Source organism: Tursiops truncatus, chromosome 10 (genome assembly GCF_011762595.2).
Source record: "Tursiops truncatus isolate mTurTru1 chromosome 10, mTurTru1.mat.Y, whole genome shotgun sequence".
Taxonomy (NCBI): domain Eukaryota; kingdom Metazoa; phylum Chordata; class Mammalia; order Artiodactyla; family Delphinidae; genus Tursiops; species Tursiops truncatus.
This window is the reverse complement of record NC_047043.1, coordinates 28,328,786-28,352,622: the sequence shown is the minus strand read 5'-3', so window position 1 is coordinate 28,352,622 and position 23,837 is coordinate 28,328,786. Positions and strand designations below refer to the sequence as shown.

The following is a 23,837-nucleotide window of genomic DNA, read 5'->3' as shown; positions in this document are numbered from 1 at the left end:
GATGATGTGGAAAGAAACATGAGATTCATTCATTCAGTCACTCAAGGCTTATTCTGTGTGGGGATGGCATTGGGTCAGTGGGAATAGATCAAACAGATTTGGTCTTTGCCTTCTTGGAGCTTATGTGCCAGTGGAGAAGGCAAGGCAAATAAGAAACAAATAACCACCAAATATATAAAATCATAATTATAAATATATATATATATATAATTCCAATTTTTGTTAAGTGTTATGAGAGACAAGTTCAGGGATAGAGTTACAGATGTAGAAAACAAACTTATGGTTACCAGAGGGTAAGGTGGGGGGAGGGATAAATTGGGAGATTGGGATGGACATATACACACTACTATATACAAAATAGACAATTAATAAGGACCTACTGTACAGCCAGGGAACTCTACCTAATACTTTATAATGGCCTATATGGGGAAAGAATCTAAAAAAGGGTGGATATATGTATAACTGATTCACTTTGCTGTACACCTGAAACTAAGACAACATTGAAAATCAACAACATGCCAATACAACTTTAAAAATAAAATAAAGTTTTCTTCATGTAGATCTTTAAAAAAAAAAGAATATCAAGTAGACGTGAGGCCCACTTTAAATAAGACTGGTCAGGAAAGGCTTCTCTGTGCAGAGGATCTTTGAAGCTGAGACCTGAAGGATGAAAAGAAACAGCCAGTGATGCAAAGAGAATTGGTACAGCGTGGCCAGCACCTGAGAAGGGCTGGAGGCAAGAAAATGCCTGTGAGTCTGACAAACTTCAAGGCTAACGTGACTAAAATTCAATGGGCAGGTGAGAGATGGATAGGAGATGACCCTTGAGAGGTACCCAGGAGCCAGATGGAAGAGGGCCTTTGAGTCTGAATTTCATCTTTTATTAAAAGGTTTTACTCTTTTTGAAAAGGCATGGCATGATCAGATTTATAATTTAAGATCATCACTCTGGCTGCTGTGTAGAAAATAGGTGAAGGGAGGAAGCAGAGAAGCAGGAAAGCTAGTTAGGAAGGAGAGGGTGGTGCCCTGAACGGATTGAGTAGCAGTGTGTGTGGGGAGAAGTGAACTGGTCAGTTTCAGGTTGTATTTGAAGATAGAGCCAGAAGACTTGCTAACGGAGCAGATTTTGGGTGTGGGAGAAAGAAACCAGGCAAGAACGACCCCAGGGAATTGAAAAACAAACTGTAGTATATTCATACAATGGATTATTACTGGGCAATAAAAAGGAAGGAATCACTGATACTCAGAAAGCCAAGGATGAGTCTCAAAGGCCTTAGGCTGAGTGAAAGAAGCCAGGCCCCCCCAAAAACTATACACTACATGATTCCATTTAGGTAAAGTTCTAGCATAAGCAAAACCAGCCTATGGTGATAGGTTATTATGGTGATAGTGGTTATTTCTGGTAGGGAGGTAGGAATGTGCATGGAGATTGGCTGGAAAGGGGTACAAGGGAACTTTGGGGATAATGGAAATGGTCTGTCTTGATAGGAGGTGGCGTGTATTAGTATTTGTCAAAGCTAATAAAGCTGTACAATTAGGTTTTGAGCATATCACTGTATGTAAATTATACTTCAATAATTAAGTATAATTTATTGGAAAATAAATTAAGACAGGATAGCTCTAAGATTTGGGTCTGGAAATGAGATGGGGAAGACAGTGGGAGAAGGAGATGAAAGCTTATGATGGGCAGTTGGAGGACTCCCATTTTGGACCTGTTACATTTGACATGCCTACTAGAAAATCACCTGGAGATGTTAATAGGCATTGGATGTTGGAGTCCAGAGTTTAGGGGAGAGGCTGAGGTCAAGTAATAAATTTAGAACCCATCTGTATACAGATGGTATTTGAAGTTACGAAAGCAAGTGAGATAACATGGATTAATTTAATCCTGCAACTCCATGAGGGTTAGGGTTAGGGTTATTCTCATTTTATAGATAAGAGAACTGAGTCCTAAAGAAGTTGGGTCAAGTCATTAATTATTAATTGATGGATATGGACCTCTGGCTCTCTAAAGCTCAAATTCTTAATCACTACATTGAACTACATTGAACTCACAATAAATAAACCCAAATACCCTTTTATGCTGTGACGATCACAATGGCTTTTCATTGATACGGCCCTTCTATCGTGTTTGAAAAGTATTTTTCTATTATTTCATTTTATGTAATGAGGTTAACTCAAATTCCACAGGTATTAACAGTCCTGTTTGACAGATAAATAAATCGAGACTGTGAGAGACTAAGATTTACTTTAGATCATGTACATAAAGAGTAAAACCAAAATAGTTGTATTTTATAGACTTATGTGTACATTTACTGTGATTTTGTCTACAAATTATTGGAGACAGTTTGTAAGATATATATATATATATATATATATATATATATATATATATATATATATATGATGGAATATAAATTAGAAATATAAATAGAAAACCAGGACCAAGGAAAAGAAACGTGAATATTGAATACAAAACTGTTGATTGAGTTTCAATGCTGTCTATGAATTCAATGACAGCAAAGTCAAAAACAGAAGTTAGATTAATTATATAGACCTTGATATAAGAAAAAAGAAGCAGTGTTTTTCCTAGCACTGAATTTTAAAGAATATTATATATGTGAGCCTTTTTTATAGGTACATGAGAAGGCTTAAAGGATAATGTCCAGGACAGTATATTTATAGCAAAAGCTACTGAAAATTTCCTATAGCTCTTCTTTAGCTGTGAAAAAAGTATATAAGAAGTTAAGTTCTCTGACCTGTAAGTCACTTCCTCTATCAAGCAGACTATAAATAGCTGGTAATCAACACACACACAGGGGTAACTAACCAAATAACTTTTGAATTAAAGTATAAACAAAAGGGTAATTTACTAAATATCTCTTTCTTTGCTGTAGACAATGACTACTGGGCTTTGAACTATGGTGCATACATGATATCTACACAAAAATATAATATTTTACCCAAGGAGCCCCTTCTGGCCCCCAGTTATACAACATCACACCCTCTGTGTTATGGAAGGAGAAAACGCATCCCTCCGCAACCCACAACCCTTGTCACCACCACTCGCCCCTTCCCATGCATGCACACCACGTCCTCCTGCTTCCTTCCAAGCCATGCGGGTTTCCAATTCTAGTTTCCGATCCATAGCTTCGAGAATGCCATTTAATATTTATATTCGCAAAGGCATTTAAATGAGAATATAGGCTTTCTTCTTAAGATTTTTTAAAGCACCACAGACTTTTATTCAGTTTTAGTAAGAATCCTGCTTCAAAAAGCAGTTGACGTATTTTCTGTCAAGGTCACTTGGAAACAGCATGAGGCATCCTGCAGGACGGGTGCATGATTCCAGGGATGCCCTTCTAAGACCGTTGTATTACTTACCGAAACTGGGTGACTTGAACTGACTCAAAACCTTTGATACTTTTGTAGGCTTCTTTAAGCTTTACAAAGAGAGCAAAGAGCAATATGTTGATCTTTGTTCCCACACAAGAAAGACATTTGAGCAAAAAATGATCACAGACAATAAATAACCAACGGAAGCAGCAAGAAAAGGAAAGAGATATGGTGAGAGGTAGTTGCATGTTGTAGAAATACATTTAAAATGATAGCAGAAAATGTACACACACACGCCTCCGTACACACATATAATTTAATGTTGAGGTTGCTAATAAAGAATGTGGAACCAACTGCTTAGACTAGAGGATGGGTCGGGTGCCAGGTAATGTAATAAATTCATCCAAAATCTATTTTCTCCTTCCCCTAAATAAGCCATTGATTTCAATAGATGCTTAAACTGAATCTGCCTGCGAAGTGTTTGTGCATGTCTTCAGTTAGGACCACATCTAAGCCACCATCCTAGGTAGAGGTAGTTTATGTTACTTCATTATGAAGTCCAGAATTTTGGTCAGTAACCCTCTTTAGCCTCTAACAAGAGAGGCTTCTTTAAGGAACAAATCCCAAATGTTAACAATTGAGCTTGGATCATGAAAACTTTCTTTTGACAAATAAAAATCAGAAAATAATCAAGAAGGCTTGATTCACTCATCTAATTATGAGAATAAGGTGTAACTTTGTGGCTGAAGACTTGCAAAGAATGAAGATAACGGGAACTTTTATTCTCAAAATAGTGACATTACCTGCAGCCACAGATTCAATATCAGACCTGAGAATAAAGATCCTTAGTACTTAAAAAAAAAAAAAGAAAAGAATCAAGAGGGTGTGGTTTAATATTACCCTAACAAATGAGCAAAACTAAACACTAAAGGAATGGGAAGAAGTCAATTGCTTAACGCTCCTTGAAAGAAAATGTTCAAAGTACATCACTTGTGGGTAGAGTGATTAACTGCTATGTAGTAAGTCATTGAAAATGAAAAATTAAGAATATGTGTTAAATAAATATGTTGAATTGGAAACACCTGAACTTACGTTTAGGCAAGGATTTCTTTTGTAATAAGTAGAAGGTGCTTACTTGAAGTTCAATTCCAGTGGTATATTTGGAGTATATAGCAGAAGATGAATCCAAAAGATCTTTTGTAAATCTTTCATTAATTTTGAAAGTACCCCAAACCTCTATGGAAAATAAAAAGAAATTTACAGAGATAAAAATTACTCACTTGATATATCATAGCTTAAAGTTACAGAAGTCTAATTCAGCCCGTCTATTTGACACTGGTACTTTCTTCTTTGTTTTGTCAATTTTCTTTTTATGATGAATGTTCACCTAAAGTAATATAGGAAGTATCCATAAAACCGGAATTCTCTTTTGTGGATTTGGAAGATAATGGGAAAGTGCGATAATCAAGATGACCTTATAAGCAGGTAAATGAGTAGCCACTCACATGTGGTTATAAAAGGCACTTATCCCAGTCTAGGCCCTGAGCTTAAACGTTGTCCCTATTTAAAAATTAAAAAAAAAAAAAATCACTACTTGCTAACTCCAACTTACCCCTTGCTTACCCATCACTGGTGCTTTTCTCCTCTGGGACAGGTTATTCCCCACCTCTGGATGGACAAATCCTGTGTATCTTTCATTCAGGACTTAGTTAAATGCGCCTCTTTAGCAAGACCTTCCCTGGGCCCCAGATGAAAAGAGTCTCCCTCTCCTTTAAATTCTTACAGTACGTTATCCATACGTCCCTTCCAGCCTCTTCACCTACACATCTATCCTATCTGTGAACACACCTCATGTATGTGTGTCCCCACTCTACTTTGGGAATCTCCCTGTGAGTGTAATCCCTATCTGAACCATCTTTGTATCCCCCAAAGATGGATCAGACTTGGACCACTTTTCAAAGTGTAGGCTTTCATCAAAATTTGTTGAAGAGATCACATTGTCTTCTTTCATGTGTTAACAGCCTCTGGCCTCCCCAGGTAGCTTGCTAATTGATCGACAGCAAGAGAAATGCCTCACGGTGACCTCCCAGAATTTGCCCCAGATCTGGGTATAAAGATGGTGTTTAATAAATACGTGTTACTTGAGGCAGGAAGGATTAGGAGTCTGGGATTAGCAGATGCAAACTATTATATACAGGATGGATAATCAACAGGTCCTACTGCATAGCACAGGGAACTGTACTCAATATCCTTTGATAACCCATAATGGAAAAGAATATGAAAAAGGATAGATAGATAGATAGATAGATGCATATAAAACTGAGTCACTTTTCTGTACAGCAGAAATTAAACACAACATTGTAAATCAACTATACTTCAATCAAATTTTTTAAATAAATAAATAAAGAAGTGTTACCTTAACCTGAACTGCTGTGGTTCTGGGAAAGGGACCCAGGGAGACCCAGGAAAGCTGGGCTATTTCAGGTCCTCCTTCACTCTTTGCTCCACTCTACCAAAATCTGGAGCTTCAAGATAACTGGACTAGTCTTTGGGGACGTTTCTTAAAGTCCTTCAAGCTGTCGGAGCCCACGTCACGCGGCTCACCCCATCATCCACTGGGCATCAGCCTAAGTCAGCAGTAGCTCCCTCAGCGTCCACTGGCTCCTAAACTAGACTTTCAACTTTTGTTTGGTTTTGGCAATTCATTCAACACACATATTTGTTGGCAATTTACAGAATTTCTTTCAATGTAATCACTGGGCAACGCTCCCTGCCTGCACACCTCTAAATTTTTATTTTCTGGAAATTGATGTTGGCCAAAGAAGTAAACAGAAGGTGGGAAGAAAAACGTTATTTACTCAAGCTGTTCCCCTACTTGGAATTTCAGGGAATCTCCCTAAATCTCAGAAGGATCGTAGAATTGTCGAGGTGGCTGGATGTACCTCCAGGCTGAACTACGCCCAAACATCAGCTCGCATTTCTGAATTTTCTGCACTTACGAAGCTCTCGCTGTGTCCAGCCAAGCCTAGCAGGGTACGTCATCACTGCCCTTCCAACTCCCTGTAAACACTGGCTCTTCTCTGGGAGGCAGAGAGAAACACTGGGGCACAGACCCGGTGGTCCTTCTCTCTCTGTCACATGTGGAGGTGGGAGGGGTGTATCCTTACACACTTACTTGTTCTCTCACAGAAATGGACACTCTGGGTGAGGTTGTTGACATGACAATCACAGCTCTGGAGAGATCCCTCCGTGTGAAGGTAGCATTTCTGGGGATCAAGGCATGAGGGAGGAAACCAGGAGTAGCCGTCGTCACAGGCACAGCGCAGGACCCCGTTCTGGATACCACAGTCTGCACAAAAAGAAACAGAGCTTGGTCTCACGGGACCTGGTTAATAAATTGGCTATGGTTGAGTTCTCATCTTTGGTTCTGATATAGAATCTGAACCGAAAGCTAGAGCTATTTCTCTCCAAAAGCTGTAAGGATGAAAACAAGACGGAAACAAGTATGTTTAAGGTTAAGGAAACGTCCCACTCAATAGATACTGAGGTTGGATCAGAAACCCAGCTAACATAACAATCAAGTGTCCGGGGCTAGCGTCCAAAAGAAGGATGTGTGCCCAGTTGGTACCACTTACATGGAGAAAGAAGCAGAAGAGGATATGTCGACCTGAGAGTTATTTAAAGGGTTCTAGATGGTATTTGTCCACTGTCTTATCGGAGGCTCCTATCCACCTAGCATCACTCCCCCAAAGTCCCTGTTAGCAATATGGCAAAGGCAGAGAGACCTTTTTGTTGAGAGTCATGATGAAAAATTTTATTAACCAATCCTGTATGCTTGTATTGGACCTAAAACTCCCACTAAAAAACCTTTCCTTTTCAATAGACAAAAAAAAAACAAAAATGGGGCAAAGTCACCACATACGGTTGTGAAAATATGCACAATGGTGTGCAGTAAATGGTTCTCAAACGTGATCATGCATCAGAACCTTCTGGGAGGGGTCTCATCCCAAAGGTTATGATTCAGTAAGTCTGGAATGGAGCCAGGGATCTGCACTTCTTTTAAGTTCCCTGATGCTGCTGCTACTGTCGGTCTGGGTACCACACTCTGAGAACCCTTGCTTTAGATAAATCATTTAACTTCTCCTAACCCCATTGTGGTGGTCATTAGTGCTGTTGGCCAGATATTTTTTACAAGCATTTATTCTTTTCAGCCACAGATATTGGGGGGATGGTTGATTCCCCAGCATAACCTAACCTCTCCTGACTCACACACCACCTTCCCCATTTCCACTCCCAGTTACCAGAGACTGACTCACACGTGGTGGCCTTTGCTCTGATAATCTTCACTGGTCCAAAAACAAGGCAAGGCTCCAAAAGCTTCAGAAAGTTCTTCACGTCTCTTTTCTCCTTGGAATCTCGATAGGCTACCTGAAGCAGCAGCTCGTATTCCTGGATTGGACCTAGAGAGAAAGAGAGACCGTCAAAGGCTTCTTTTCTCAGGCTGGGAGGGAGATACTGCAGAGCAAGTGACCTCGGAGCGCTTGTCAGATTCAGCCTGAGGGTCACGGACGTGGCTTGGTCACTTCCATTCATCCAGACATGGACTAAAAATGAGCATCCCGAGCAAAGCATCAGACAGTCCACAGGTGCCTAAGACACCTCTCTCCTCTGACTTCGGCCAGGCCAGCTGCTCTGTGCTCTCTGACCCACCCCAGCATCGCCCTCCTGACTTTATATACTTCTCAGGTCACATCCAGAGTCAAGTTTCAGGGTCAAGACTGAAGGGAGAAGAGGTGAGAAAGTCCTGGTCACTCTACCCGACTCCTCCCCCAGCTCTGGTCTCCTGGATGTATCTTTGATATAAAACCCCCAGTCCCCTCTTTCCTCTCCAAAGAGCCCTTCCTTCTCCTGTACAAATGTTCCACTAATTAGCTGAGTTTGCTATTGAGATGAAATGCACGAGTAAAACCAAAGCAAACCTTACTTGAGCCTTGATGCACCCTCACCTCCACCCTATCGTTTCTGAGCAGTACCTTTTGTTTCCCTAAGAAGAGACCATTAGGTGTTTTGGGCTGGGAGAGAAGAGGAATCGCACCCAGAATTCACTTAGGCACGTTCACATGAAACTCTGTATGAAGTTCCATGGGGTCTCAAAATCCTCCCAAGGTCCTCTGTGGACCCCAGGTTAAGAATGTGAAGGGCCTCAGAGAAAAAGAGGCAAAAGGTGAACATCCTTTCTTCCTGGGTCTCATTTTGTTATCATCGGCAGTGAACTCTCTTAGAATCCCTTAGATCTCTCAGGACGGGACCATGCTTTCTACAGGCACAGGTGAGATGGGGAGCTTCTATGAGACTGTCCCATTTCTTAAGGGTCCGGGGGAGCTGGGAGATTTAGAGGGAAGAAAAGCAGCTGGATCAATCCCTAGGCTTCTCAGAAGGAAATCCAGAAGCTGCAGCATGTCCCGGGACATTTACAGGAGACTCCTGCCTGCTGTAGTTGCCACCAACTCACCCCTCTCCGCATCTCCTTAAGGCCGGAAACTCTGTCCCGGCCTTGGGAATTACTCCAAGGGATGTAAGCTAGGAGGCCCAAGCAGGTAATAGGTGGGGAAGGGGGGAAAGATGAATGGCTCTGGTTCTGGAGTCAGACTGACTGGGCATTGAATCCTGCCCGACCTACCCACCGGCCTTGTCAGTTTCACTACCTGTAAAATAAAGATGGAGATTGTACCTAACTCAGAGGATCTTTGTGAGGCTTTAATTCATCTAACACACTTAGGATAGTGCACGGCACTGGCAACACCTTCCCATGGCATTCCAAGCTGACGCTCTGGTTTCATTTTCCCAACGAATTGTAGCCTTGCTACAGTGTGGGAAGGTCTATGGTCCTATTAGCGCATTGCTGGACGGCAGATTCATGGCACCGTAAAAAGGCTTTTGAGGACTGACCCAGGAACCTAACCACCGTCTGTGTGTACCACTGTTTCCGTGAGGAAATATATACAGTGCTTGAAACATCAGACCCGCAAATCAAATTCCAGACCACAACTCATTCCTGGACTGAAGTCTGTGCCATGCATTACATTATTGGGATCAAGGTGAAGAGGGAAAGGACGAGTATGCAGCAGCTACTGGCTGGCTATGGGACAGGATACTATGCCTCTATTATAGTATTTCATCCTCACAAGGAATTACTGTAATTATCGTTTTACGGATTTGAGGTATTTAACGATGTGCCAAAGATCATAAAACCCATCAGGAGCGCCCCTGGGATTTGAACCCTGCTCTCTGGGCTCCAGGGTGTGCTGTACCGTGCTATCTGAGGGAGTCTCACCTAGAGGATTTTTCTTATTCAAAATGAGTTCTTGCTTTGTTTTGATGCCATCATCACTCTGTTAAGAGAAAAAAAAAAAAAGAAGAAGAATTACAGCGAGGCTTGGTCATATTGTATTTCATAAGGCCTCGTTGGATTTCCCAGATAAACTGAAATCATGGATCTAAAATGCAAGCCAGGGATGGTGGGGGAGGGGGGCAGAAAAGGACATTGCTGAGGCACCTTTTGAGCACAAACCTGAAGGATCCCTGAGAAAGAACTTCCCAGGAGGAGGGAGGAACAGGTGCAAAGGCCCTGGGATAAGAATATGCCTGGCACGTGAAGGCCAGAGCAGCTAAGTGGAGTCGGGGAGGCGGGGCAGGAGGTGATGTCAGAGAGTATCTCTAGGGAGGCAGGTCCTGTAGATCCTTCCGGGCTGTGGCAAGGGCTTAGCTTTTGCTTGAGTGGGATGGGAGCCCGCTGGAGAGTTCTGAATGGAGGAAAGATGTGCTCTGCTCCACTTTCTAGAAGGCTCAATCCTGCAGCCGTGTTGGGAATAGACAAGCACCGAAGCAATGAGAGTGTTTCAGGAGCTACCGAGATAATATAGGTGAGAGATGATGAAGGTGTGGATCAGGATGGTAGCCATGGAGTTGGTGAGAAGTGTTTGGATTCTGGATATATTTTAAAGAGAAAACCAGAAAAAAAGATCTAATGGTTTAGACGTGGATTATGAGAAGTGTCAAGCGTAATAATAATTTTTCTGCCTAAGCAGCTGGAGAGACAGTGATACCACTTGCTGAGATGGGCAAGGAGAAGCAGGTTTGGTGAGAAAAAACCGAGAGTTTAATTTTGGACATATTAAGTTGACGGGATATTGGCACCCAACTGGAGATATCAAGTAGGTAGTAGATAGGTGAGTGTGGCGTTCAGGGAACAGGTGTGAGAAGGAGACACAGATTTTGGAGTCATTGGCATGCAGAGAACATTAAAACCATGACCCCAGATGAAAGCATCAAGAAAGTGAGTAGAGTGTGGAGAGAAAGGAACCCTCCTACGCTGCTGGTGGGAATGGAAATTGGTGCAGCCACTATGGAGAGCAGTATGGAGGTTCCTTAAAACAACTAAAAATAGTGTTGCCGTATGATCCTGCAATCCCACTCCTGGGCATCTATCCAGACAAAACTCTAATCTGAAAAGATACATACACCCGAATGTTCACAGCAGCACTATTTACAATAGCCAAGACATGGAAGCTACCTAAGTGCCCACTGACAGATGAATGGATAAAGAAGACGTGGCATAGATGTGGAATATTACTCAGGCATATAAAAGAATGAAATAATGCCATTTGCAGCAACATGGATGGACCTAGAGATTATCATACTAAGGGAAGTGTGTCAGAAAGAGAAGGACAAATATCATATGATATCACTTATACGGGGAATCTAAAACAATGATACAAATGAACTTACTTACAAAACAGAAACAGACTCACAGACTTAGAGAATGGACTTATGGTCACCAGAGGGGACAGGGGCAGGTGGGGAGTGATAAATTAGGAGTTTGGGATTAACAGATACACACTACTATGTATAAAACAGATAAACAATAAGGACCTACTGTATAGCACAGGGAACTATACTCAAAGTCTTATAATAACCTATAATGGAAAGGAATCTGAAAAAGAATATATATATGTATACATATATATATGTATAACTGAATCACTTTGCTGTATACCTGAAGCTAACACATTGTAAATTAACTATGTAAACTAAACTAAAATATGTAAATTATTACTTCAATTAAAAAAAAAAGGTTATTGGGGAAAAAAAAGGAAAGTGAGTATAGATAGGGAAGAGGCCAAGGACTGCTAATGTCGATCTATATGCTTTTCCTCCATCAAAGAGGCCATAGGAGAGGATGCGCTGAGTTAGAAAACATCTCCAGTATGGCCTAGTCCAAGATCCCGGTTTTTGCAGTCAGGTCATCCAAGCTCCAAGAGATGAAGTGACTCATCCAAGGCCACACAGCTAATGCTGGTATTGTTGAGACAAGAACCCAGCACTTCTGATGCCAAGTCTATGAAATTTTGTCACTGCAGTTGCCTAGAGAGTGACAGACGCTCAAAGTGCCAGAAGGACAGAGGGGAGGTGGTAGAGAAGAAAACGGGACGTACGCAAACTCACCCCCAGGAAGCCATTCCAGCCCTCGGTGATCATGAAGAAGGAGAAGAGCCAGGGCGTAGGAACTCTCATCTTCCCCTGGCCCCTCCTGCTTCTGGACAGGACAAGAACAGCTGGAGTCACGGTCTGTGACTAGACGTGTGCGCCATGCAAGGCTGAGGCACAAAAACAAGTCATTCAAGCCAACATTTTTAAATGCACACAGGGGTAAAGCCTAGCTGGGCTCATCAGAAGCCCTGAGCATATGGTTATATTTTTCCCCCAGAGACAACATCACTTCCACTCCCACTGCAGAACTAGTGAATTTTTCTCTTTACAAACCTACTAGAAAATTTCTCCAGAACTCTGTTCTACGTTTAAGTTTGATCTAAGTGATCAAATTTGACTCAACACAGGCTATTTTAAAATCATGGCTTGCTTTACTTTGTAGCTGGGTGCATTTAACATCCAGCCTTTTATATTTCACTGAGGTTTTCTTTTCATCTCAGTAAAGACAGGCATTCAAATAACCAAGGACCCTAGAACCATTAATATAAAGATAGACTCTGAGTATTTCAGCATAAAAATAATAGTGAACCAATCCAGCAAAGTTCCTTGTTCATAGTTCATGTAATTAGCAACCAACTGTGCTCAAGTTCATGGGTATCTTAGAATAATTTAGACAAAACTCAGCCCATAGTCATGGTCACAAGATTTAATCATTTATACACAGGTTATTTGGTGGCAATGAAAAAAATCACGAGTTAGAACTGTTCTGTCCAATGTAGTAGCCACTAGCCACATGTGACAGTCTACTTTTAATTAGAATAAATTTCATTTTAATTAGAATAAAATGGAATGAAAAACTCAGTTTCTCAGTCATACTAGCCACATTTCAAGTGCTCAATAACCACATGTGGCTAGTGGTTACCATGTTAGGCAGTGTAGACACAGAACACTTTCATCATTGCCAAAAATTTTATTGGGCATGGAATATTACTCAGCCTTTAAAAAGAAAAAGATTCTGTCACATGCTATGATCATGGATGAACCTTAAGGGCATTATGTTAAATGACATAAGCCAATCACAAAATGGCAAGTACTATATGATTCCACTTATATGAGGATCTAAAGAAGTCAGACTCATAGAAATAGACAGAAGAATGCGGTTGCCAGGGGCTGGGAGGAGGGGGTAGAGGGGAGTTGTTATTCAGTGGATATAGAGTTTCAATTTTGCCAAAAGGAAAAGTTCTAGAAATCTGTGGCACAACAGTGTAAATATATTTAACACTGCTGAACTTTACACTTAAAAATGGCTAAGATGGTATGTTTTATGTTGTGTGGGGTTTTGTTAACAAAAAATTTTTTTAACGTTTTATTGGCCAGTATTGACAGAACATGAAAGAATACTTCCCTGTGGCCTTCCTCATAGTTGATGTGGTTAGCAACAAATTGTCCTCAAGTTCATGGTTATCTCAGAATAATTTAGACAAAAGTCCATAGTCATGGTCATAAAATTCCCTTTCTCTTTACATCTCCATAGGAAAAGATAAAGAGCTATGATTCCCAAGCTCAGTAACCCACCATTGGAATAAGTGCCTGGGGACAGCAGCACAGAAGCCCAGGGTTGGTTCTCCAGCCCTTACCTTGCTTCCTGGGTGCACTTTAAACTTCATACACGCCTTGCCATCCCAACAGTGCGGCCTCAGGCTTTGCTCTCTGACCTACAAGAAAAGAGAACAGGTGGGAAAGGATGGAGTGAGAGGCGGAGATTAGCAGATGTAAGCTTTTATATATCGAATAGATAACAACAAGGTCCTACTGTATAGCACAGGGGACTGTATTCAATGTCCTGGAATAAACCATAATGGAAAACAATATTTTTAAAAAGAATTTATATATACATATAACTGAATCACTTTGCTATACAGCAGAAATTAATACAACATTGTAAATCAACTATGCTTCAATTTTAAAAAATACTGATTAAAAAGAAGAAAAGAGAAAAGACATTAGAGACAGGGTAACGACTCCCACAGATGTGCCTACGTGTCAGCAGAGATTCCTTCTAGGGCTTTCTAGGGCAGCATGAAAAATAAGCCATGAGACACATACCCGTTTTGTATTTACCTTCTCCCCTTAGGGAATGGTCCTCGCGTGCTCCCATCCACCTGCCTGCCAAGACTCCCCCTAAATCGACAGCTTTAACGTTCTTTGGGCAGCTGTCCAGTCTCCAGATCATTCTTCCCCATCTTCCTTCCCAAAAGCTGCTCTGAGTCCTATTCGCTCTGGTCTGTGCTTTCTGCTTTCCAAAAGGGATGGATGTTTGCCTCTGGAGTGGTGTTTTTCAAATATTTTTGACCCCATAGAAAGAAACATATTTTATAACATGAGGGTATAGATACACACATAATAAAGTGTGTATATATCTGTATTATGTATATATATATAAATATATATATATACTCACACATAATGAAAATTTTATATATATGTAAAATAACTGAACAGTTTTGTGAAATAGAACTTCTTTTTCTGTGCCCTTTGGATATTTTCTATTTGTTTTTATTTATATATCTGTTTGTTTGTTTATTTATTGGTGAATTGCCACGTCCTGCTAAATTTATTTCCCAGTACCCTCCTGGAGTGCAGCCACATTGCAGACGGAGCTTGTGCTCTTTCCAGCCCCTTTCCCAATTTTCCTCCACTTCCAGGGACAATTTTTAACATGATCTACCCTCTCTCTTGCGCCAGGGCCTGCTTCCAAACGGGAGGCCTGGCCCTCATATGGCTCTTTCTCTCCATCTCTCTCTTTTTGAAAAATCTCTTTCTCGCATGTAGCATTCAGGCCTGAGGCTGCAAACCCACCGTGAGGAGGCCTGGGTGACAGCTCCAAGCGTGTGAGGAAACTCTCTCATCCTCTCAGCCTGTTAATTCTCTCTTCTTCCCACACTGGAGGGTGGAGCCTGGGCTGTCTCCTTGGACTGGCTAGAAGTGGTCAACTGGAACTTATAATCAGGGTTTCAGACCAGTGATTCCCAGTCACTGGTCTATAGGCCAGTCATGAATAGCCGGATTATGAAAAAGGGGGAGGAGCTGGGAAGGAGACAAGGAAACACTTAGGGGCTCATTTGAAAATAATGGTGCCCCTATCCCACAGTAAGTCTACTAAATCTTATGCAGACCAGGCCCAGCCATGTGTGTTATTAAACCTTCCCAAGCGAGGCTGACCCCCAGACAGCTTTGAGAGCTGTTATTCTAGACTGCTTCTAGGAGAGGGAAAAAGAGTTCTGCCCCGAGGCTAATACTGTGATTTGAATTCTCCTTTGGGATTTGGGACCAAACGTCAAATTTATCAAAATGTTTTCTTTGCTCCCTTGGTGCACTCAGCTCCCTCTGGGGTAGGGTTGGAAGATTGACTTTCAGATAAATAACAAATAATGTTTTAGTGTGCGTATGTGCCACACAATATTTGGGACACTATTCATTGTCCAGAATTACAGCTGTTTTTCTGAAATTCAAATTTAACTGGACTGTATTTGACAACTAATCAAAAGGAGGAAAATCGTTATCTCCGGGTGCATGGGTCAAAACGGGCTCTGTGGCTAGCCTGCAAAGGCTTCAGGTCCTGGCGTTTATCAACCGGACTCCTTTTGACACTTTTTTAGGCTTTCTATGCCTCGGTTTGCTCATCTATAAGATGGGGAAAGTCGTATCTAATTCAGAGGTTCTTCGGAGAATTGAATGAGTCATTGAATATAGAGGACTCAGAACAACGCCTGACAGGTGGTGAGCCTCAATGATTGATAGCTGCTAATATTAGTACGACTAGCGTTTCAATCTCACCACCAGTTTTTGTAGTTACTTGTTGGATTGTGTCAGAATTTGACTTCAATCTGAGGCAAATTAACTGGTCAAATAAAAGGTGCCCCTGGGTTGATAGCTAACACTGTATCAATGGAGGGATCCCAGCTTGGAGGTAGTAAAAATACATTTTTACAGTGACTTAGTTATCTGACTCTAAAGAGGGTCAAGAAATACTGTGTGTGTGTGTGTGTGTGTGTGTGTGTGTGTGTGTGTGTGTGTGTTGAGGTGTAATCTTAAATCCAACTTAACTTTGCCTTCCCTAGAGGCAAACCCCGTGGTATTTTCAGCACGTCCCTTCTAAACTGGAAGGGTCCTGATTATTTTAAAAAAAGTTCTCAGAATCCATGTTCCCTTGCCATAGACGAGAAGCTGTTTTTGTCATCAGAGTGTGTGTGCTTGTCTACAACACACGTCTCTCTGTGCAGCTGGGGGCCAGCGATGCCTGACCTACAGCTGTGTTGGCCCGGGCGTCCATGGGAGGCCCTGGCATCCATGGGAAGACTTGGCCGTGGTGGGACTCCCCTCACTTCCTTGAATTCATTCAAGTGAATTCATTCCTGATAATCCCTGTCCTTCAGTTTTTAGAGAACAATCATTAGAATTTGCTATTACGCCTCTGGAGACAGCTGCCCATTGTCTCCTCAATCTTCCAGTTATGTATTTACGGATCCAAATATCACTTATTTATATCAACAGCTGTCTCCTTATCAACAGTGGTGCTTAACTAGCACTGCTCTCACATACATTTTCTAGCATTTTTAGCAACATTCTATTCTTAGGCAGAGTTAAACTCGGGCTGTTTTCCTGGCATCAATATGTATGGGATTATGTTTCTTCCTCTATAAATAGAAGAATTCCCAGTAGAACTGTCACCCTCCTCTCTGCCTTGGACTCACATGTGCACACATGCATAACACACACACACACACACACACACACACACACACAAATGGAAAGAACAGATCTCCAGCTGGGATCTGAAAGAAATCAGGATTCAAATAGAACTGATTAATAGGCAGAGGACCTTTAAAATCTCGGTTTTATTTTACGTCTTATTTTATAAGTTTTTGGACACATTTTCATTGGGATCTGCCTTTGTATAGGAGTCCTTGGGCCATTTGCCTTTGAGAAGAGTTTCTTTGCATTCCTTTCAGTAGGCAGATGTGGTAAAGACAGGTGGGGATATAGGTGGGAGACGGAAAAGATAACCAATGTCATATATGGAAAAATGTTTGGTGGTTTGGTAATTTTTATGAGCTAGACCAACTTCTTTTGGAAGGACTATAAAGTTATTTAAAAGTTCAGTGAGTGTCTGTATAAACATGTGTTCCCAGTAAAATTTTAAACACATATTTTATATTGCAGCATGTTTTTAGTGTGTTCATGTTGAATAAACTTAGTGGGAAAAGACCTAGATGAATTAGACCCTAACTTCAGCATTGTCCCTTATCTGCTAGAATTTGTGAAAGTTAAAAAGAAGACTTGCTGGACTCAGTTTCCTTTTCTATAAAGTAAGCAAGAAAATAGGGTGCCCTCAGATCTGTTCACATTCAGATTCCATTATTATATGCCCATTTCCCAGTTTCTATTTGTATATGTAATTGTTCTTTTCATTAGTGTCTGTCAGTCAGCAAATCTGAGTCTAGAAAGATTAAATTGTTTTTACTGGACTCTGTTCCTGTGTCCTCCTCATACTGGTTATTATCATTCCGGAACATCTTTTGAGATGGGCTGAGAACCTGATAAGAATTAAGCCCTTCGGTTGAGAATAGCGGTAGGTTTTTTAAGAACTACGGAGTTGGAAGGCTGGAAGAGACAAAAGGAATTACTTAGCTAAGTTGTCCCTTTCCTTGCAACACTTTACCAATCTGCTAAACTTTGATTTGTCCAATCACTTGTGTATCGAGAGCCTTGTGTATTGAGCGCCTCCAATTTCCCAGGCAGGGTGTTCGTGCCACCCACTTGGGGAAACTCCAAGAGCCATGATCAGACCTACTTTTGAAAACAACTGCTGGGTTGCTGGGGTCTCTCTGTTCCCTATTTAAACTCTCTGAGGGCTTCCCTGGTGGCGCAGTGGTTGGGAGTCCGCCTGCCGATGCAGGGGATGCGGGTTCGTGCCCCGGTCCGGGAGGATCCCACATGCCGCGGAGTGGCTGGGCCCGTGAGCCATGGCCGCTGAGCCTGTGCGTCCGGAGCGTGTGCTCCGCAGCGGGAGAGGCCACAACAGTGAGAGGCCCGCGTACCGCAAAAAACAATAATAAATAAATAAATAAATAAAGTAAACTCTCTGATGTTTCACTGAATGGATCTCCCTTCAGAGTCCAGTTTGTGACCATGCCTCTTATCTGATTCTTTTCCATCCAAAAATTGAGATACATTTCTGACGAGGCCTTCTGTCCTTTGCCACGAATTGGAACTTCAGCTAGAGAGCATTTCTCCTGTTGCTGGTGCTGTCAGCCTAGCTCAGCTGTCTGCTCCCTCCTCACAAGGATTCTGGTTTTTTTAAATTCATTTATCTGTGCTTTGTTTCTTAGAAGAGATACAGAATGACTCGTCGTTCTTAGCTCATCACCCAATACTGCTTTGGGTGTACTGGTTGAGTTTATCACTCACAGACAAGTCTAGCTCAATCCTGTTGTAAAAAGCCTGACTGCCAGCCTCAAGGGTTGGCTCTATTCCAACCCCCTGTAACTGAGGATTTGCTCCTGTCACTCATGGTTCAGTAGAACACAAGTTACCACCAAGCCCTTAAAGCATGATTAATGGCATTCCAGGAAAGGTGCCAAGCTCTTTCTTCAGTCAAGACTTCAGCTTAGCAACTGGGGACCCAGCCTTCCTGGAATCCCCAGGTCATTGTTTCCCATCTTCCCCACTCGAATTTTCTTACTGACAATCAGTAAAGCCCAGAGAATTTGACCTTCCTCTTGGACCTTTTGCTTGAAAAATGTACCAGAACCGCACTCAAGGGCGGGGATATTTACATAAGAAGAAATAGGATAATTCTTTCTAATTTACAAAATACTTTCATATGTATTGCTTTGATTATTTGGCAGTTAAGTGGGAATTATTTGGGTTTTACACTTGTGTAAAATGAGAAGGGTAAACCTAAATTCTAAATAGAAAGAATGTATTGACTATTTCCTTAAGTTTCTCTCCCCAAAGAACCTGTTATTTCTCTCGGACTCTGGGCCCAGTTCGTTTTGTTGCTTAGTCACAATTATTAACATGATCCCCATCCGAGTTCCTGACAATTAAGCTTTCTTTATTCAGGAAAAAGAAGAATATATGTTTCAAAGCTATCCTCCTAACAATGTGAGTGTCACCAGTGTCCAAAGAAACTCAGCTCTGCACGGGAGAAAACACAATTCATCAGGCCTACTGGAAAGAACCTACAGAACGGGCTTTGTGGGGCCTTCATGGGTGAAAGGTCAGATTAAAGATGTTCCAAACTGTTCTTGCGTGATCTATTTTTAAATAAGAGTGAAACAATATCTGACTTTTCATTCAGTGCTCACACTGCTACACCTCAATTGTTACAAATCTACCAAAAAACACTCATTCTTTAAGCTTCCCTAAGCATATGAACAGTGTTTTCATCATAATTTCCTAATAAGTAAAAGCACATTTTCCAATGATATTCTCCAAATGATTTTTCTAGAAATAAAGCCAGTTGCCTGGCATTCTACCTATCCTGCAAATGTCATGCCAATCCACATTCAAAAACCTTCTGGGCTTCACGTTATGTGCAGATGAAAATCTAACACATTATCATGGCAAATTTGTTATTTAGGCTCCTATAATCTGCCTCAAATGTTCCTTCTGTTAACCTTCTTCTTGTGCATCTTTAATTCCAGGTTATTACATTTTGAGTTTTGATAGACATGGCCAAATGGCCCTCCTAATTTGTACCCATTTACAGTCCCTGGTAAGGTGTAGAAATGCCTGTTTCATCACACTGGCCCCAACATCTGTATAATATTTGCCAAACTGATAGGCAAATATTTATCTAATTGCTTTAATTTTTATGCCTTTGATTATTAATAAAATTAAGCATTTTTCAGATGTTTATTGGTCATTTATATATATTTTTTTCTGGCTTGACTATTTAAGTCATTGTCCAAAGTGCTTCTGTTGGAATGTTCACCTATTTCTTAAGAACTGCTTCTAGGAGCTCATCATAGCATGGATATCAGCTCTTTGTCACTCGTGTTATAGATATGCGCTCATCATTTGTCTTTGGTCTTTAACTTTTTACGTTGTCCTGTTCGGCACAAAAGTTTAAGATATTCATCAATGAATGTCTCTGTCAATCCTTTCCATTATGGATTTTAAATTGGGGTCATGCTAAGAATTTTTTTTCTATAAAAAGATGGTAAACATATCCTCCTATATTATCTTCTAACGCTTCTTTCAGTGAGTTAGTTCATTTGTTATATACTTTAAAATTCTCAGTCCTTCTGGAGTTATTTTAGGTTTCGGTATAAAATAGGGGTTTACTTTCATTTTCCTCCAAATGAATAACCAGTTATGCTAACTACATTTCTTGACTAAACCATTCTTTATCAAGACCGCCTGTAAAATTCTTTATCAATGTTAAAGGTGCACATGGTCATATAATAAAATTCTAACCTAAATATTTTTTAAATTCTATGCTATCTGTGTCTTTTCTTTTGCTAGTTACTTGCTTAATTGGCATCTTTGTTGACAATGTAGAAGAGTGTTATATGCCTAAGAAATATGTTGTTCTCTTAGAAATAATTAGCCTGATTCTCTTAAGAGATTAAACACAGGAATGTCTTTAAGCAAAATTAGGCTAACGTACAAACACAAGTGTGAAAAGTCGTCATGGAAAATATAATCTGCTTAATACAAAACCTCTTTACCCAAAACTTTGCAGGTGTGAATCTGTTCTGTTGTGACAAAGCTGTCCTAACACCACAAACTTAGAGTAAATGCCTGCTTATCCCTAATAATAAAGGAATTCTTATGATCAGGTTTTTAAAAATTTTGTCTTATAAGAAAGAAGCAAGTGATGAGGAAATTATCTTCAAGACTTTACTTAAAGTCTTTAGTTTAAAAGACTTTCTTTAAAACAAAACAAAACAAAACACTAGAGTTTCCATGGTTTGTGAGCCTCTGGGGATCAAAGACTGACATTCCCACTGAGGACCCAGAGACACGATGAAGACCAGATGACCTTCATCAACAAGATTTAACTATATTTTGCACATTTTAGGGCTACATACCTCATGGCTGTTCACCTCTGCATTTTATTCATTCAACTGACTGTGCATGGGAAATTTACTATAATTCTAGGGAATGCCAGGGCACTTTCACACTTATTAATTCTTATGGATTTTTGGCCTCAACATGCCAGAGCCCAGGTTTTCATCTGCCGTTGAACTGGAGCCTTGATGAGATTATCTGTGGCTTGCTGGGGCGGGGGGGGGGGGGGGGCGCGGGGTAAGAAGCCACCCCCCACCCCCACCCCACCTGCCTCCCCGCCCAGTTCTGTGTACTACAGTGGTGGAATTCAGCAAGGCTAGAACCAGCTGGGCATGGGAGAGAGGATGATGTTCTAGATCTTTTGCACCATCCCTCCAGGTTTCTAAGATTATTTTCATAGCTATCAAGACCGTGTATCCAGTCCAGAACTATGGAGACCTTGACATCCTGTGAGCACATCTCTGCTCAAACACACTCTATGTAGCTATGGGTATTCCCTGCCAAAGACCTTTAGAAAGAGAACAAGGCAGACCATTTTGAAAGTGGCAGAGACCTACGTTTAGATTGGGTAGAACGTGGTTTCTTAAGGAGCGGCTGTAAGCAAAACTGTGAATTCAGTGACATTGTCCTAGGGATGCCATCCCTCCACTTTCTGGGTCGTTCACCCTGGGGACACACTGCTGCCACTGCTCGTGTCCTTCCGTACCCAGTATCCTCTTGCTTCATCCAGTTCACAATTGCTCCCAGCCAAGCTGCTAAAAAATGTCACTGACACCCTAGTTTGATTGAATGTGTTCATTTACTTTTTCTAGGAGGATATTTGTATCCCTTTAATTGTGGAATGAATGACACCAGAGGGCACATGGATGCCAAAGTATTGTGCTCGCCTAACCCTCAGCACCACAAGAGATAAACCCTGTGATGGGAACCCTGTCCTTGCTTTTAAAAAGGAATAAAGAAATACACTGTCTTTTTAGAGAAGCAAGACATATGTACCTTTGAGGCCTGTCGGCAACAATTTCCATCAACTTGTGGTCATGCACAGAATAGGAGTGTTTGAAAGTCAAGTTTCTTAGACTCAACACAGACAGGCTCTCTTTTTTTTTTTTTTTGCAGTACGCGGGCCTCTCCCTGTTGTGGCCTCTCCCGTTGCGGAGCACAGGCTCCGGACGCGCAGGCTCAGCGGCCATGGCTCACGGGCCCAGCCGCTCCGCGGCATGTGGGATCTTCCCGGACCGGGGCACGAACCCGTGTCCCCTGCATCGGCAGGTGGACTCTCAACCACTGCGCCACCAGGGAAGCCCCAGGCTCTCATTTTAACACTTCATGCTCATGGCTATCATTTTGCAAATCAAGTGACCAGAATAAGGAAAGCTAAATAATTTGCTCAAGATTATGTTACTTGTTAATGGTTGAATAAAGTACTATATGTGGCTACATAATATACAATCCTTTTAAATTTGGGTTATGGTTGAATAATTAATAGTGGTTTTATTAAGAACATAACAAAATGCTTGTGCTAATACTCTGATAAATTATAGAATGTACTTTTATCTGTTTTTGTTACTTCTCTTGTCTCTGTAATTTCCAGCCTATGTGTGTTATTATCAGGTTTAGTTTGATGGATTTCTCCATGGAAATGCCAAAGTCATCATTTTTCCACATTTCTCCACCCTGACCTTCTTCCTATACCTCCTTTGGTAACTTCTCATTATTTAGTATCTGGCCTGGATGGATTACATAGAATATCAGGTTTGCATAAATTAATTCTTCATGAAAAAGAAAAAAAGGGAAAAGAAAAATGACTAATTTTCAAGTGTATCACTTTATATTTATTGGGGGAGGGAGCAGAGGAAAGGATTAAAAGGGTCAGTTTGTGGAGTTTTTAGAGTCTAGGGAAGGAGTTAAATTGGGAAGCACTTCCTGGAAATATACCAATTAGGTCAAAGCTTAAACTAATTCGTCTTAAAGTGAAAATAAACTTGATCCTATCAAGAATATTTTTATTTCAAGAGATGGCGAGGGGAAATCTATGACTATTTCATGGAAGCCGCGAGATTGACGTTTTAACAATTACCCTTTATGCCAGTCAATCCATTTCCCAGGCACACCCCCAGGAATAGGGGTTACCGTGTTGCAATCGACAGAGAGAAGGCTGCGCTTTGAGTCAGCAAACCTCTAGTCTGAGACTCACCAAACATCTCGATTTATATAATTACCGAGAAGCTGAACTCTGTCGTATCTGCTCATTGTTTTTTCCATTCTCTCTTCCTTTAGTTACCCTTCTTTAGGAAATGGGATATTGAAATCAGAGTTTTCCTCATGCGGAGGGGAAAAATCATCTCAGATTAACAGGTAATAAGGATGATAGTAAGACACATTCTAAGGAATCAAATCACAGCTTTGAGGCTTACCTGTGATTCCTCTCTTCACATCACAGCCCCAGGGAGCCCTTCCTCTGGTGTAACCGTGGCTCAATCACTTCTTGTTCTGTTTGGAAAGATAATCGTAATATCTGAGCCACAGGGGCTCGCTGGCAGGTGTACAGGCCACTGATTCACCAGCAACTCCTGCAGCACGTTGCTGCCCAGTAGGCAGACAAGCCCAGAACACACTCCCTTCAAGAAGGAAGAGAGAAATACCTTTATGTTGACTCTCCCTCCCACTTAAGTCCCTAACAGGCCTGGTAAGAGGAAAGAGCTCAGAGTCCAAGACCTAATGATTCTCCCAGCACACAGAAATCACAGAAGGAATATGGGAGAAAAATGCTCTAGGGGAATGCAGGATACTTCTGTCCTAGATTCACGTGTCACATGATGCCACTCTGTCAAGCTTTCACATCCAGCCTCTGGACACCCAGGGCCATAGCCCATAAAGCAGAAGGAATGTAGCCTTTCATGCATAAATTTCAGCTGCGGAGAGGTGGG

At 41.3% G+C, this 23,837-nt stretch overlaps 1 protein-coding gene across 5 annotated transcripts in view; it reads right to left on the bottom strand.

Annotated features, from left to right (window-relative positions):
* ADGRF1 (adhesion G protein-coupled receptor F1) overlaps positions 1–23,635 on the bottom strand; it is a 39,511-nt gene extending 15,876 nt beyond the window's left edge. Inside the window, exons 1-9 of one of the 5 annotated variants that reach the window (XM_073810643.1) lie at positions 23,553–23,635; positions 23,325–23,400; positions 13,464–13,541; positions 11,842–11,993; positions 9,671–9,728; positions 7,653–7,796; positions 6,512–6,685; positions 4,472–4,572; positions 3,385–3,443 (exon numbers count right to left, since the gene is read on the bottom strand). In XM_073810643.1, coding sequence (XP_073666744.1) covers positions 3,385–3,443; positions 4,472–4,572; positions 6,512–6,685; positions 7,653–7,796; positions 9,671–9,728; positions 11,842–11,910 — 605 coding nt within the window. In that variant the 5' untranslated portion in view covers positions 11,911–11,993; positions 13,464–13,541; positions 23,325–23,400; positions 23,553–23,635. Of the gene's footprint in view, positions 1–3,384; positions 3,444–4,471; positions 4,573–6,511; positions 6,686–7,652; positions 7,797–9,670; positions 9,729–11,841; positions 11,994–13,463; positions 13,542–13,947; positions 14,111–23,324; positions 23,522–23,552 lie in introns of those variants that run through there. The other 4 variants (XM_019949987.3, XM_073810644.1, XM_073810645.1 and 1 more) reach the window with 4 other exon arrangements.
* Positions 23,636–23,837: the final 202 nt, after the last annotated feature.